We start from the raw sequence: 15206 nt of genomic DNA on the forward strand, positions 1-15206 counted from the left end.
TCCAAAAAACAGAAGTTACTAAACGCGAATTCATGCGTTGGACTAACACATCCAAAAAAGGAAGAGTATTATTAACCTCTAGTTCAACAATAAACTGAATGATGGGTGACAGGGTATTGAGATATTGCAGCAGTTGAGATTCTGATCTTCCGAGGACAATTGCGAAGATATCATCAACATAACGACACCAGAGGGTGAGAGGAACAGGTAAGTTCAAGAAAATCTGACTCTCAAGTTCCTCCATGGCAATATTGGCGACGATAGGACTAACAGGAGCACCCAAAGATGTGCCCTGTATTTGGACATGATCCCCCCCCCCCCGTTAAACACACATTGAGAGCAGTACAAATATCATCTGTAGAGAGCGAGGTTCTGTCTCCCAATGTGGTATCCCTGATCAAAAGGCATCTCACACAGGTAATAGACTGTTGTTCAGGAACAGAAGTGAACAGAGAAACCACATCAAAGAAGACCATAACCTCGCTCTCAGAAATAATAAAATCTTTAATAATACCCAGAGATTGTGCGCTACTGGAAACAGTGTAAACAGTTTTTCCCAACAAGGGGTGCTAATAACTTGGGAAGAAACAATGGGCCATAAAGGAATATCAGGTTTACGGATCTTTGGAAGTCCATAAAACTGCAAGAGTCAACGACCTGTTGCATGAAGCTTCCAGTGGATGTTCTTGGTAATCTTATTAGCTAAAAATCAAGAATGCACAAGTTTATTAACTTAGATTCCAACACTTTCACAGGGGAGGCTTGGACAGTTTCATAAACCTCCCGATCCTGTAATACAGTGAGGGCTTTACAAATATACTCCGACTTATCCAGAACAACAGTGCGCCACTCCTTATCTGCAGGCAAGATTACAATAGTGCTGTCTTTGCACAAAGGATCAAAATTGCACAAAAGGGGATCGGAATCTTGACTACTGCAATATCTCAATTCCCTGTTGCCCATCATTCAGTTTACAATTGAACTAGAGGTTGATAATACTCTTCCTTTTTTGGATGTGTTAGTCCAAAGCATGAATTCGCGTTTAGTAACTTCCGTTTTTTGAAAGCCAATGTGCGCCAGCCAATTTACCAATTTTGGGTCTGTGCACACCCCTGGTTATTTGCGAAGCACTGCTTGCACTTTATTCTTCTGCATTGGATGCACTCTAGTTAGACTGGTGATGGGCAATTGGAGATTTCCAAAATTAGAGCACAGCTTTCAAATTGTGGCTATCCACCTCATGTTCTAGATAGCTTCAGGCTCATGAATTTGTTACGCAATCTAACCATCCTCACGTCAATGAATTTATCTCTACCACCTACATCCCCTATTATCTGGGCATATCAGAACAACTTGTTAGGATTTAGCATCTCCTTCGTATATGATGTGTACAACTTCTGGGGACGAAATTACAGTCTATTATTTCTAAAGCGAAAACACCTGTTCCTCCTTTCGTATGAAGTGGTTCCGTATACTGCATTACGTGTCCGGATTGTGTGTGCGTGTGGGGGGGGGGGGTGTTATGTAGGTGAGTCTGATAGCAGATTGAAAGACAGGGTTTCGGAGCACGAGGTGGCCCTGCAAACCGCTAATTTTGAACGCTCCGCAGTTGCCGAGCATCATTGGGTTGAGCAGCACAATCCTGATCCCCATCAAGTTATTGAAGTCATCGACTATTCGCGTGATTACCACCAGCACTCATGGCTTGAAGCACTGCACATAGCTACCAATAGGAGTACTATGAATTGCATGAAGGGAGTGCACTTACACCCTATTATAGAATGTGCTGTATTGCAGTGCGATGAGCACTGGCGGTCATCATGTGTACGTAATTCTGTTCTACCGACACCAGATTTGTGATACATGATCATGCCCAGCTGACTTTTGCTTATGTAACCATCAATATATACTGAAGTATACCATTCACCGACTAGCTGATGAAGAGGCACTGTCTCGAAAGCTTCTATGTATTTTAATGCTTTTATTATATTATATTTTAACATTTTCATCTTATTGTATTTTAACACTTTTATCTTATGTATATATCATTTATTCATATTAATAAATTTATTTTAACCAGTTAGTCGGTCGTCGCAAGAAACTTGGATGATATGCAACCTGACGTGCAAGGCCTGTTTTCTAATAATCTGTAATTCTTTAAGAAATTAAATGCAGAATACAGTTCATGCAGGTTTAAGTGCTCGATTATTTCACCAAATTCCAGTTCTTGATATACCTGTGCACCATGCTGCTCAAAGAATATTTAAAATCAATGTATAATAGATTATAAAGCTACAGCATATATGTGCTGTAGTTATATATATATATATTTTTTTTCATTAATTATAGCAGAAATTCTTACCGTGTTTCTAGCTCATTATAATAAACTGCACCATCACGAAATATAAAAAAATAATTCTCTTCATAACCTTTAGAAGCTTTGTTCTTTACATTCCAATTGTACTCCCGAGCCATTTTGTATTCATATCTATTATAATATAAAATAAAATTGCAGTAATGTAATCATAAATCATTTTGTATATTCACAATAACATTTTCACAGGTAGTATTAAGTATTCATGATCTTGCCATATAGCACCAAAAATTGAAGACATATATCTTACTGTTATACGTACACAAAGGTTATTTCAATGAAAGTACAGTCAGTCCTTCTATAGCACGATAGTTGTGTTCCTAGAAACCCTCATGCAATGTAAAATCGCGCAATATAAACAACAGGCCCCATGGGAAAAATCGGGTTAGGTGCCGACCACCCAAGATTGAACACACATTTGTAACCAAAACATTACCAAACAATAAATTATCGTAATAAAATACGTATTTTATTACAACTATTACATAATAAAATATTGCTAATGCTTTTGCTTCTATCGTAAGCAAACTTGTTTTTTGTTTGATTTTCTATCCAAACAGATGAAAGCCGTTCCATCTCTTCCAATTCTTTGTGTCTTGGTCTAATGGATTTTAATTATACTTTGAGTTGTTCCTATGAAAGTTTTTATTTTCTCTGCATTCTTTGTAATTCTCGGTGTTGCTTCATTTAGGCCTGTAGCATGTGCAATATCACGTGGTCTTTCATTTCGAATTTCATATTTTTTCTCTATCGACAGAGGCGAACTGGCCATAAGCCTTATCGGGGAAACCCTGGTGGGCCGGAGTCCGGTGTGATTTTGGCCATAAACGCTAGTACGAGGCCACTACAAATTTTCCTAGGTAAGAATTTTTTGACCCAGTCCACCTCTGTTTATCGACATTGCTTTTCTTTTTCTCTCTGAATCTGTAGTGTCTTCACAAGGACGCTTCCTTTTCACACCTTTTAAGTATTTCTCATTTTTAGGGAATAAAGCATAATTACAAAATGAGGAGGCACGCTTGATACACATAAACAAAGCTGCGCACGTGTAGCAAAAAATAAACAACACCATAAAGGCAGAGATACACTATTAACACCTCACATTTTACTAAAGCACATTTCTGGGGGTTACTACCATAAAACAATAAAAATAATTTCCAGTTGCACTTCTGCTAGTGGAATCTGTTATAAACTGGTAGTAAACTCGATCTAATGGCATTTTCGATAATACCGATAGTTGGAATTGTGTGGGTTTTTACCTTATTATGGTGAAATGTGTTTCCCCTTCACTGATATAAAAAAAAAAAAAAAAAAAAACCCCATAAATACATTTTTAGAATCTTCTCTTCATTCCTATCGTGTTGCATTCAGTTGGGCTGATTCCGCGTTCGACTGCCATTTCTTGTAAACACAAAGGCGAATTGTGCATAAGCGAATTCGGTTTGTGTTATATACGATATCGTTCCCCTATTTATAAATAGTGTATGATCGAATTTGTGTAGTGTAAACACGTGTTATACGAGGACTGACTGTAAAATTTTTCATCTATTTCACTATTCCCCAAATGACATTCATGACACCAGAAATATACCTATGTAAGCGGGGAAAAATTCTTTTGTGTATCCTCGTTTACAGAGGTGTGTGTGTGTGTGTGTGTGTGTGTGTGTGTGTGTGTGTGTGTGTGTGTGTGTGTGCGTGCGTGCGTGTGTGTTTCATATAATAAATGGTCTCAATTTCCCTTCTTACCTAAGAGATTTTGCTTTTCCATCAGTGATGTACATCTTTGTTACTTGTTCATTCTGAAAAGTTCTATATCTATACAACTGACAGAAAATACTTTTCGTCAATTGTACAAATATACAAGCAGGAATGAATATACACATTCCCTAAATAAAGTTTGAAGAATAATATGTCTCACATTTTACAGTCAGATGTGCCATAGAGACACGGCACTTAACAAGTGTATTTATAGATGCCACAACTCGGGCCTCCATGATTAGAAGCTCCCACTCAGCTGAAATCATATATTATGGTCTCAATAATGCACTAAATTATTATTATATACAACTTTAATGGCAATTATTGCTGCCCCAGAAAAATCATTTTATGAAATTACATTACAATTTCAATAGTTTACAACTGTCTGATTTCCTAATCAATTCTACTTTTATAAAAGAAAAGGAAGTATTATAGCGATTTTTTATCATTTTAACTTTTGAAGTATAATTGGTATATTTCAGTCAGTAATTGGTAATTTGGAATCCCAACATTCAATACTAAATATTAAACCAGTTACTACTCAAATATCACTATTTTTGATCTTCTCCAATTCCTGCATCCTCTTCTCCCAGGCCAGCCTTACTCACCGATTCCACCACATGTCATCCTTTCATCTTTTATGTCCCCTATAACTGCCACTCCTTCCTTCTTTCCACCTGCAATTCAAAGGTTTTATTGCTTTTCCTGCATCACTCCTCCATACACATCCAACCAATTTAATCTCATCCATGCAATCCTATTCAACACAATATCAATGCCTAACTCTTTTCCATTATCTTACTTACTTCTATCTCTAACATTTCTACCAACCATCTCATCACTCTCATCTGTTTGAACTATTCCTCATTTGTTCTTTCTCAAGGTCAGGTTTCCACCATATAATGAAGAAATGGCCTTATCAATATCTTCTCTTAAACGTTAACTTTCTTGGCATCTATTTTTTATTACACACCCCTCTATTTCAGTCAAGCGTCTTTAGTACACCTCTTAACCACAATTGGACACCCACGATCACCATAATCTATCTGGAATGGGACATGATGCAGCCAATGGGATGTTTTTGTGCATGTTCGATGCCAACGGTATGAGGAAATTAGGTGCCAACTCATCATTCTAATGGGTGTTTATGAGAGTGAAGAACAGGGTGGATACCCCCCAAAGAAATTAAAGTGGGGGAGAGGGTCCATCAAGTTCTCAGTTGTCCAAATCAATGCCAGAGTCCTCACTTCTGCATCAGACAACACAGCGGGAATCCTGATAAGAATGTGCTAGTCCAACATGAGGTATTTATTGACAGCGACTCTATTCTCAGGGAAAGGGGATAGTTGAAATACGACCAGGGTATGCCTGCCACAAGCAAAAATAAATGACTTAGAGAAGATATCATCTTATAAGGGCATCTTAATATCATTAGTACCAGTGTTATACACACTGGTACTAATGATATTAAGAGTAGATCTGAGGACTTACTTAACAAATTCAGGATGATGTTCGGAAAAAGTCACATCAGAATTAAGTTGTAAAGTGCGTGTATTCCTGCTCAGACATGATAGGAGGTAATATATATTGAGATACTTGGCTATCAAGTTGGCACTGGAAGGAGTGCAAGGCTCGTGGGGTAGAATTTTTCTCAGCATGGTCTTTGCTTGTTAACAGGATGGACTATATTTAGTGACAGAATACACTTAAATAGAAGTGCAAGACTATTCACTGATGCTATCGAGGCAATGTTAGGTGGGTCAGAAAACTGATGTTTGTTTGTTTATTTGGTTTTTAGGAGCATTAGCAACTAAGGCCATATTGCTCCGGGATATGCGGTGGCATTCCCTGATCTTTCCGCATCCTCCGTATTTGATGGTGACAGGCTTGAACCCCGGTCTAATCAAAAGTGTGTGCTGCGCACTGCTGCTCCTTCCCACCTGGCTACGGGGGTGCCAAAGAAAAACTGACAGCTTGGGGGAATACACAGACTGATAAAAGAACTAGAGCCCCCAGGCAGAGGGGAACATAATTCTTGAACTGCTTCTACTGGAACATGCAGCAGTCTGGAAAGTAAGATGTTGGAGATTTCAAGCCCTGCTGTGGGTCATCATGGAACAAGTAAATACATGGGATGTGCTAAGGTAGCTAAGAATATGAACAGATGCATGTATACTTGAATGTATACTAACGCAAGGAGCACAATAAATAAATCTGAATTTGAAGTACTGATCAAGTCATCAAATGCAGACATTGTGGGGATACTGAAAACATGTTACTAAGACATAAGGGATGCAGAATTTGAATATGGGGAATACATTGTATACAGAAAGGACAGGAGGATTGGTTATGCTCTTAGTTATGGCCTGACATAGCCGAGTTGTCAGGAGCGCGAGTGCAGTAGCACATGCTCTTTGAGTGGACCAGGGTTCAAGCCCATGACTGCTAAATACGATTAATGTGTGTATTGATGATCACGACCACCAGATCACTGACCTGGTGGTCGTGCCGGAGTATAAACAAGAATTTTTTTTTTTTTTTTTTTTTTTTTTCAAAGAAGCATATTAAATCTAAAACAGGATTCTAATTTGACATGGGTGGCCAATGCAATGTTCAGTCAGTTTGGTGTGACATAAGCACTATAAAAACAACAATGAGAATAAGAGTATATTATAGGCCTAATGACTGTGATGAGCATAACAAAGAGCTATACAGAGAAATAAGAGTGAGCCAGTAAATCAGAATGTCTTATAATGGTATATGTTAACTTTCCAGATATTGATTGGAACTTGTGGGTTGGTCATGCACACACTAGCAAGGCTTCTGTGGATTTAACATTAGCATTAGTAGTGGCATTGATGCAGGAAAGCTAACTTATATAGCATCAGCCAAAAAAAAAAAAAAAAAAAACCTTCTCATTTCACCTAAACAATAGCTTCTCTAGCTCTTCCTTGAATTCATTTAAGCTATCAACTTCCACAACAAGACATGGAAATTTGTTCCAGCAATCAACCGCTCGCTGGCTGGCTAAAGGCAAATTTCAGCACACCTATTCTGCAACTGTCCTTGCCAAATCTGAATTTAAGCCTACTCCTGTCCATAATCTGAGCAAGAAGAAGATTCCCATTGGCATTGTGCATGCTGAAACCATTCAAAGCCTTAAACACCTCCATCAGATCACCTCACAGGTGCCTAGTCTCCAGACACTGCAAATTGCAAAAGTGAAGTCTTTCTTGGTAAGAGCACCCCCTTTGTTCCTTTCACCAATCTTGTTGCCCACCACTGTACTCGTTCCAGCAACTCTGCATTCTTCGTAAAATGAGACTTCCAGAACTATATGCTCAAGATGTGGTCTGACCACTGCCTTATACAATGGTATAATAACTTCCGTATTCCTGCTGGCAAAATTCCTGTATACATTGACAAATTCCATGAACTGTCCTGCCAGCCTATCTGCACTGCTCAGAGAACTTCATATCTGAGTGCACAATTACCCCCAGCTGTTTTTCGTTTTCACTACCCTGAGTATAGTACTATACAGTTGGTATGTTATTCTGGGATCACTGCCACCCATATGCAATATTTTGTTGTCAATGCTAAACTTCAATTGCCACCTCTCAGCCCATCTGCCCAAGTTTTCTAGATCCTGTTGCAATAGCACACTGTCGTTACTGCCATGAACACCCTGCCCACCTTTGTATCATCTGCAAAATTGGACATTAAGCCTGATATGCCTTCATCAATATCAGTGATAAATATAAAAAACAACAATTGGCCCAACGTTGAACCACTGATAACTTTAGTCCATGAAGATCAATGTCCACTGATTACCACTCTCTGTCTTCTCCCACCCAAGCATATCCTTTATCCTAACAGCAACTTGCCCTTCATGCCATACTGCTCAAATTTGTACAGTAGTCTTCCATGTACAACAGTATCAAAAGCTTTCCTAAAATCCAAGTATATGATATCAAAATTATTTTTTTGCATCTGATTCCTTTGTGACCACATCATATTATACATCAAATTGGTAAGACAATATTTCCCCTTAACAAACCCATGTTGTGTCTAAAGTATAACTGCAGTCTTGCCTGGATGATCCTGCATTACATCTTTAACTAATAACTCCATTATTTTCCCTGGAACAGAAGTTAAACTTGTCTGTAAATACTCGTGTAAATACTTTGATCCCCTTTGTGATGCACATCTCCACTCAGCAAGGACATCACCTGAATCCAAGGATGCTCTCATAGTTATGGCTAGAGTGTGCTTACTTCCTGCGCTGCCTCTCTTAATATAATTGGATAAAATCCATCCACCCCAGGTGTCTTTCTTACGTTTAACTTCAACAGTTTCTTTTCCACTTTCCTCTAACTTATTACAAAATCATTTAGCTCCCTGTTAGAGTTTGATAAACTTCTGACCTCCACTTATCTAAAGAATTTCTCATGTGTAAATTTAGATGCAAAAAATTCATCCAGTATGTCAGCAGGATCATCAACAGTTAAACCATCAATATCAAGTGAACCAATCTGATTCACCCTCTGCCTTCTAGAGATTACACAAGTAAAGAAATCTTTACTTTTTTCTTTTCATTCTTTGCCAATGATTTCTAGTAATCTGCCTTCGCGTGCCTAACCTCCTTTGTGATTGATTGTAGACTAGCTTATATCTACCATAGGCTTCTGTGTCGCCTGATAATTAATATACATCCCATGCATGTTTCTTCCTTGCTACATCTCATTAGTTCATCTGACATCCATTGTTGATAATCAGATCAAGATTATTACTCCTTGCCTCTCTAACATGTTGCTGCTGCTGTAGAAAACACTCATCCAATTAATCCACAAAAGTCTTGCTAGTATGCAAGCGACCAACCCACAAGTTGCCATCAATATATGGGAAGTTAAAATCTCCCATTATAAGACATTCTGATTTACTAGCCCACTCTATTCCTCTATACAGTTGTTTGTTGTACTCATCAGAGTCTTTAGGCCTATAACACACTTCTCTCATTTTTGATTTCCCAGTGCTTGCATCACAATAAACTGACTCAACATTGCACTAGCCACCTATGCCAACTGAATGTACTGCCTTAGATTTTACGTGTTTCTGTACTAAGAGCATAACCCCTACATTTATTGGATGACTGTCTTCTACAGCAGCAGGTTAGAGAAGCAATGAAAGGATGCAATACTCTTTACCTGATCATCAGCAGCAATTCTTCATGCATTAATAATCTCCAGGTAAGAGACCCTCTGGGTGGCAGTGATTATAGTGTGCTGATGTGGGACTGACTAAAAGAAATAAGTACTGTGAAGGATTAAGGGCAGGGCTTTTGTTTTCATAAGGGTGACTACAGCTATCTCAGACTGTTTTTCGATTCTATACAGTGGGACCATCTAATGACGTTACCAACAACAAATTCTAAATGGAAAGAATTCAGGGAAGTAATCGTAGAACTACTATATTTTCATACCGACTAAGAAATACTGTTCCAAGCTTAGACCTAAATGGATGCTAGATGAACAGATGAGACTGGTGGCAGAGAAAATGCATGGGATGCATATAAATTATCAGTTGACGTAAAAGCCTATGGTAGATATAAATTAGTCTGTAATCAAGTCACAAAGGAGATTGAGTCCAATTATGAGAAGTCTCTGGCAAAGAATGCAAAGTAAAGCAGCAGATACTTTACTTATACAGCAGATGAAACGGGCTGAATCACATTGGCCCACTTGCTGTGGATGGTTTAACTGTTGATGATCCTGCACATGTTGCTGACAAATTGAATAGATATTTTGCATCTACATTTCACACATGAGGAGTTATTCAATGAGGGGAATGCCAGAAGTTTATCAAACTCTAACAGGGAGCTAAGTGATTTTGTAATAACTGAGAGCAAAGTTGAGGAGAAATTGTTGAAGTTAAACATAGAAAAGGCACCTGGGGTGGACAGGATCTATCCAGTTATATTAAAGGAGCCAGTAAAGGATGTAAGCAATTAGCCATAATTATGAGAGCATCGTTAGCGTCAGGGGAGGTCCCCATGGACTGGAGATGTGCAAATGTATCCCCAGTTCACAAAGGGGTTCAATATCCCATCCCTGTAAAAACAGTCTCTCTCTCTTGTTAACAGATAGGACCACCCACCCATAACTGATATGGGTTTTTACAGTCAAGTATCCTGTTAATCTCGTTTAGTTATCTTTTATAACAGGCAAAACTATGGTAATTAAATTATATCCTCTGACTACAGGAAATGAATATGAATAATTCACCTAGATTCAATATATGAAAAAAAAAACAAAAAAAAAAAATAGCACATCAACGACTGGCACGAATTGGGTGAGTATAACCAAAACCATTTTAAGTGGGTGGGAGAGGGAAATTCACCTATAATTTTTACTTTTACAATGTAACAGAAATATACTCTGCTTTGGGCTACACTCTTAGCTCTAGTGAAATATCAAATATAGAACCAAAACATGTAATAATGTGCTACACTGTATATATATAATTATTTATATATACCAGGTGGTTTCAGAAGACCCTCGTGTCAAAACAGTTAGAGATAGTGCTGTGAAAATCAGTGGATATGTTGTTTAGGGCATGGAGAAGCGATTTGTAGAAGGAAAAAAAATTAGTTCAAATTTCCCCCACCAGGGGAGAAATTGGTACTGTAAACATGAGATGCAACACTTAACTTAGGATTAGATTTTAATATCAGAACTTAGAAATCTACAGATATTGTTCTATGTGCTTTCCTTCACTGGAGATGACATTCTGAAAACAGAGAACTGCGTGCAACGCAATTTCGCATAGTATCTCATTGGGGATGTTAGCTACATACTATTTAATGCCTGCTTTCAAATCGACAAGCATCTGCATGCCACCACAGTAAACTCTGTCTTTCTGGCTATGGGGATTGAGATCTGCTGATCGGGCTAGCCAGAACTGCGGAAAGTCTCTAGACATGATGCAATCATTTCCGAATGTTGAACGGAGCAGTTCCTTCACTTGTCAACCAACGTGGGAAGGGGCACCATCTTGCATGAACACTATCTCCAAGCATTACCTTTCTTGCACAGCGGGAATAATGCGATCTCTTAGAATAGCGCAGTACCATGCACTAATTAGCGTACACCTTACAGGGCCATGAGGCGTAGACATTTTGAAGAAAAATGGTCCGATTATAAGCTCTGCTGTGAATCCACACCATACTGTAACGTATGGACTTTGTAGTGGCCTTTCAAGCAGATTTCATCATGTCAGTCTTGGAAATTAATTTCCTAAAAATGAGGTGTAAATAATATGCCTTCAAAACACTTGTAACTCTCTGGTCCATTGGCTTCATTACGGATGTCATATGTGGTGATAAAAGCACTATCTTAACATTACAACATAAGCTATCAGAGTCAAGAGCAAAAGTAGCAGCATTCTCCAAAATAAGAATCTTTAAATCCAGATTTTCCTCTTCACTGCATTTTTTACTTTAAGTATAAAACACTCATTAACCAAGTCACAAAAAATTCGTTTTGTTATTAATGCATTATGCTGTGATTTCCATATTACTGGCAATGAAGCTTTAGGTTTGTTCTTTAAAGTTCTGGGATTTGGCTCTTGCAGATCAGAAGGCCTCAATTTTTTTTTTTTTTTTTTTTTCTCGAACTAACAATTGGAGCAAGATGATCTTTCAATGACTTAAACCCAGGCATGGCATTTTCTTTCTTTCTTTGATATGTACATTTTCTAGGTGGCATTCACTTCCAATATAGTCCAGTTTCAACAATACTGAAAATTTTTTTTTAGTTGTATTCACCTTCCTCAATATACTTTTTTAAATTTAGTGTGATATGATTCAGTTGTTTTTACATCTGCATTAGTAACTTTCCTCCTGAATCCTGACATTTCTGAAACCATATTACTTTTGTAATCAGTGAAAAGGCAGCAAAATCCAGTTTTGACTTCCAACTCTTTCCAAATATTTTTGTGTAAGTTCAAAGCTTTTTCTTGGATGAGCTTATAAGGTATATGTTGCTGATAAAAGATCAATTCACATTACTTCCCAAGATCCCCATTACATCATTCCTTCTACAGTCAACTTAACATCAAAGTGCCTTTCCACTGTCATGGCTCTTTTTTCTAAATCTGCTGCAATTTTTAGGTTTTTGGGATGTTGAGGAAATGTATGATGTCAAATGCATATTTGCCACTTTTTTACAATGGATAACTTCTAATTTCACATCAAACCCATAGCTTGTACACTTTCTTTTGAACTCGGAGAGCCTTACTGTGAATATTTCAATTTAAACTTACTGTTATAAAAAATTCACAGAAAAAAAAAAAAAAAAAGGAAACATCAGCACTACAAACATTTAGCAACAGACTGATGATGAAGGGAGACTGCAAGCACACAAGGAGCTGACTAATCACATGTGAATGCTCGTGGAAAAAATTTGCTTTACAGAAATGAATTGTACCCTGCAACTCTGGGGTTTTGGTTCAGTTTGTTTTTTTTATGACATATCAGCAAATTAGGCCATGGTGCATGAAGTTGAAAATTAAATACATGAAAAGTTACAGGCAGCCTAAAAGCAGACTATCGTGTGAAAGTACTGGGTGGTTATAAAATAAGTTTCCCTATTCAGGAGATCCTAGTGTCAAAACAGTTAGAGTTAGTGCTGTGAAAATCGATGGGATTGTCATTTAGGGTATGGGGAAGCGATTTGTAGAAGAAGAAAAATTAGTTCAAATTTCTACCACCAGCTGGGAAAACTGTACATATGTGGCACTGTACATATGTAAAAGTTGTCATTTACTTCAAGTTCCACCAGAATAATAGTAACACTAATGCAGCACTATGTGAATATCGGAAACTTAAAGGTTTGCGTACAGGACCTTTGACGTCAGTGGGGCTTCAAAAACTAATAAAGAAATTTGAAGCGACTGGAGAGTTGGGTGTAATTCCAGGCAGGGGACGACCACGTATCGGAAAGGAGGTAGTGGATGAAGTGGCAGTTGAATTGGTCAGAATGCGAAACACTACCCAGTCAGTAGTGTCAGAGGTGTGTCAAGAGACTCGAACCTTCCTTGGTCTACTGTACGTAAAGTGCTTTGAATAATTTTACGCTGGTTCCCGTACAAGATCCATGTAGTGCAAGAATTAAACTCTTGTGATCAGCAACAATGAATAGACGTTGTCTACAATTTCTGGCTTGTATGGAACTTGACAATACACAGGCTCGACTGATCTTGTAAACTGACGAGGCACATTTCACTCTTCATGGGGTTGTAAATGCACAAAACTGTCAAATATGGGGAACTTCTCGTCCATCTGCTGGCATGAAAGACCACCACAATACGCTGCTGTAACGTATGGAATACGTTACAGCAGCGTTTCCCAAACTGCATTCCACAGAACACTAGTGTTCCGTGAGATGTGAACAAGTGCTCCATGAAAAATCGTAATTAATAACTACAAAAAATAAATAAATTTTGCATATTTGTAGTGTACACCACTTTTGTATCATTATAATATTTAACATGATTTTTTTTTCGATTATTAATATACTGGCATAGCATTAGCATTAGCAGAGGCATATGATGCAAGAAAGCAAGCTTATTCAGCATCAGCCAAAAAAAAAAAAAAAAAAAAACACACACACCACTCCCAGTTCACCCCTCCGTTTGTTCGAAATACCTGTCCAGCTGAGCCTTAAATTTGTTTAGGCTATCCAACTTCAACAACAAGTGATGGAAGTCGGTTCCACCAACCAACCACCCGCTGGCCAAAGGCAAATTTCCACACATCTATCCGACATCCGTCCTTCCTCAATTTGAATTTATGCCCTCTGAGGTGATTATTCTGAGCAAGATGAAGAATCCCACTGGCATTGAGCATGCTCAAACCATTCAAAGCATTATACACCTCTATCAGATCACCTCGCCGGTGCCTAGTCTCCAGACTCTGTAATTTGCAAAACTTAAGCCTTTCTTCGTAAGAGCAACCCTTTGTTCCATTCACTAATCTTGTTGCCCTTCTCTGTACCCGTTCCAGCAGCTCTACATCCTTCTTGAAATGAGGCCTCCAGAACTGTATACAGTACTCAAGATGTGGCCTAACCATTGCTTTATACAAGGGAATATTCACCTCCTTATCCCTGCTAGAAAAATTCCTGTATATCATTGACAAGACACCATGAGCTACTCTTGCAGCTCGTCTGCACTGCTCAGAGAACTTTATATCTGCCTGCACAATTACCCCCAGGTCCTTTTCATTCTCCACCACTGTCAGTGTAGTACCGCAGAGTTGATACGTTGCTCTGGGGTTACTGTTTCCCATATGTAGTACTCTACATTTGTCAATGTTAAACTTCATTTGCCACCTCTCAGCCCATCTGTTCAACCTTTCCAGATCCTGTTGCAGCAGCATAGCGTCAGTAGTGTCCTTAACAACCCTGCCAACCTTTGTATCATCTGCAAACTTGAACATTAAACTTGATATCCCATCATCAATATCATTCATAAACACAGAAAACAACAACGGACTCAATACTGAACCCTGAGGAACTCCACTAATAACATTAGTCCACGTTGAGCAGTGTCCATTGATTACCACTCTCTGTCTTCTGCCACTCAACCATCCCCTTATCCATAGCAGCAATTTGCCTCCAATGCCACACTGCTCCAATTTGTGCAGCAGTCTTCCATGTGCAACAGTATCAAAAGCCTTTCTAAGATCCAAATATATAATATCAAAGTTATTCCCTGCATCCAGTTCTTTTGTGACTACATCATAGTATCCAATCAAATTGGTCAGGCAAGACCTGCCCTTAACAAAACCATGCTGCGTCTGAGCTATAACTGAATTCTTGTCTAGATGATCCTGCAGTGCTTCTTTAACCAGTGCCTCCATTAATTTACCTGGAACAGAAGTTAAACTAACAGGTCTATAATTACTTGTGTCAGCCTTTGATCCTCCTTTGTGAATTGGGGTTACATTTGCACATCTCCAGTCTATGGGTACCTCCCCTGAGTCCAAAGAAGCTCTCATAATTATGGCTAGGGGTTT

General features: G+C 38.5%; 1 protein-coding gene across 1 annotated transcript in view; it reads right to left on the bottom strand.

Moving 5' to 3' along the window:
* The window catches only part of LOC150084629 (RNA polymerase II-associated factor 1 homolog), a 358003-nt gene that overhangs the window by 94675 nt on the left and 248122 nt on the right, over positions 1-15206 (bottom strand). Inside the window, exon 10 of the mRNA XM_090376517.1 lies at positions 2363-2488. Coding sequence (XP_090232643.1) covers positions 2363-2488 — 126 coding nt within the window. The remainder of the gene's footprint in view (positions 1-2362; positions 2489-15206) is intronic.

This window comes from Mastigoproctus giganteus, chromosome 6 (assembly GCF_048544385.1).
Source record: "Mastigoproctus giganteus isolate SK-2022 chromosome 6, ASM4854438v1, whole genome shotgun sequence".
NCBI lineage: Eukaryota > Metazoa > Arthropoda > Arachnida > Uropygi > Thelyphonidae > Mastigoproctus > Mastigoproctus giganteus.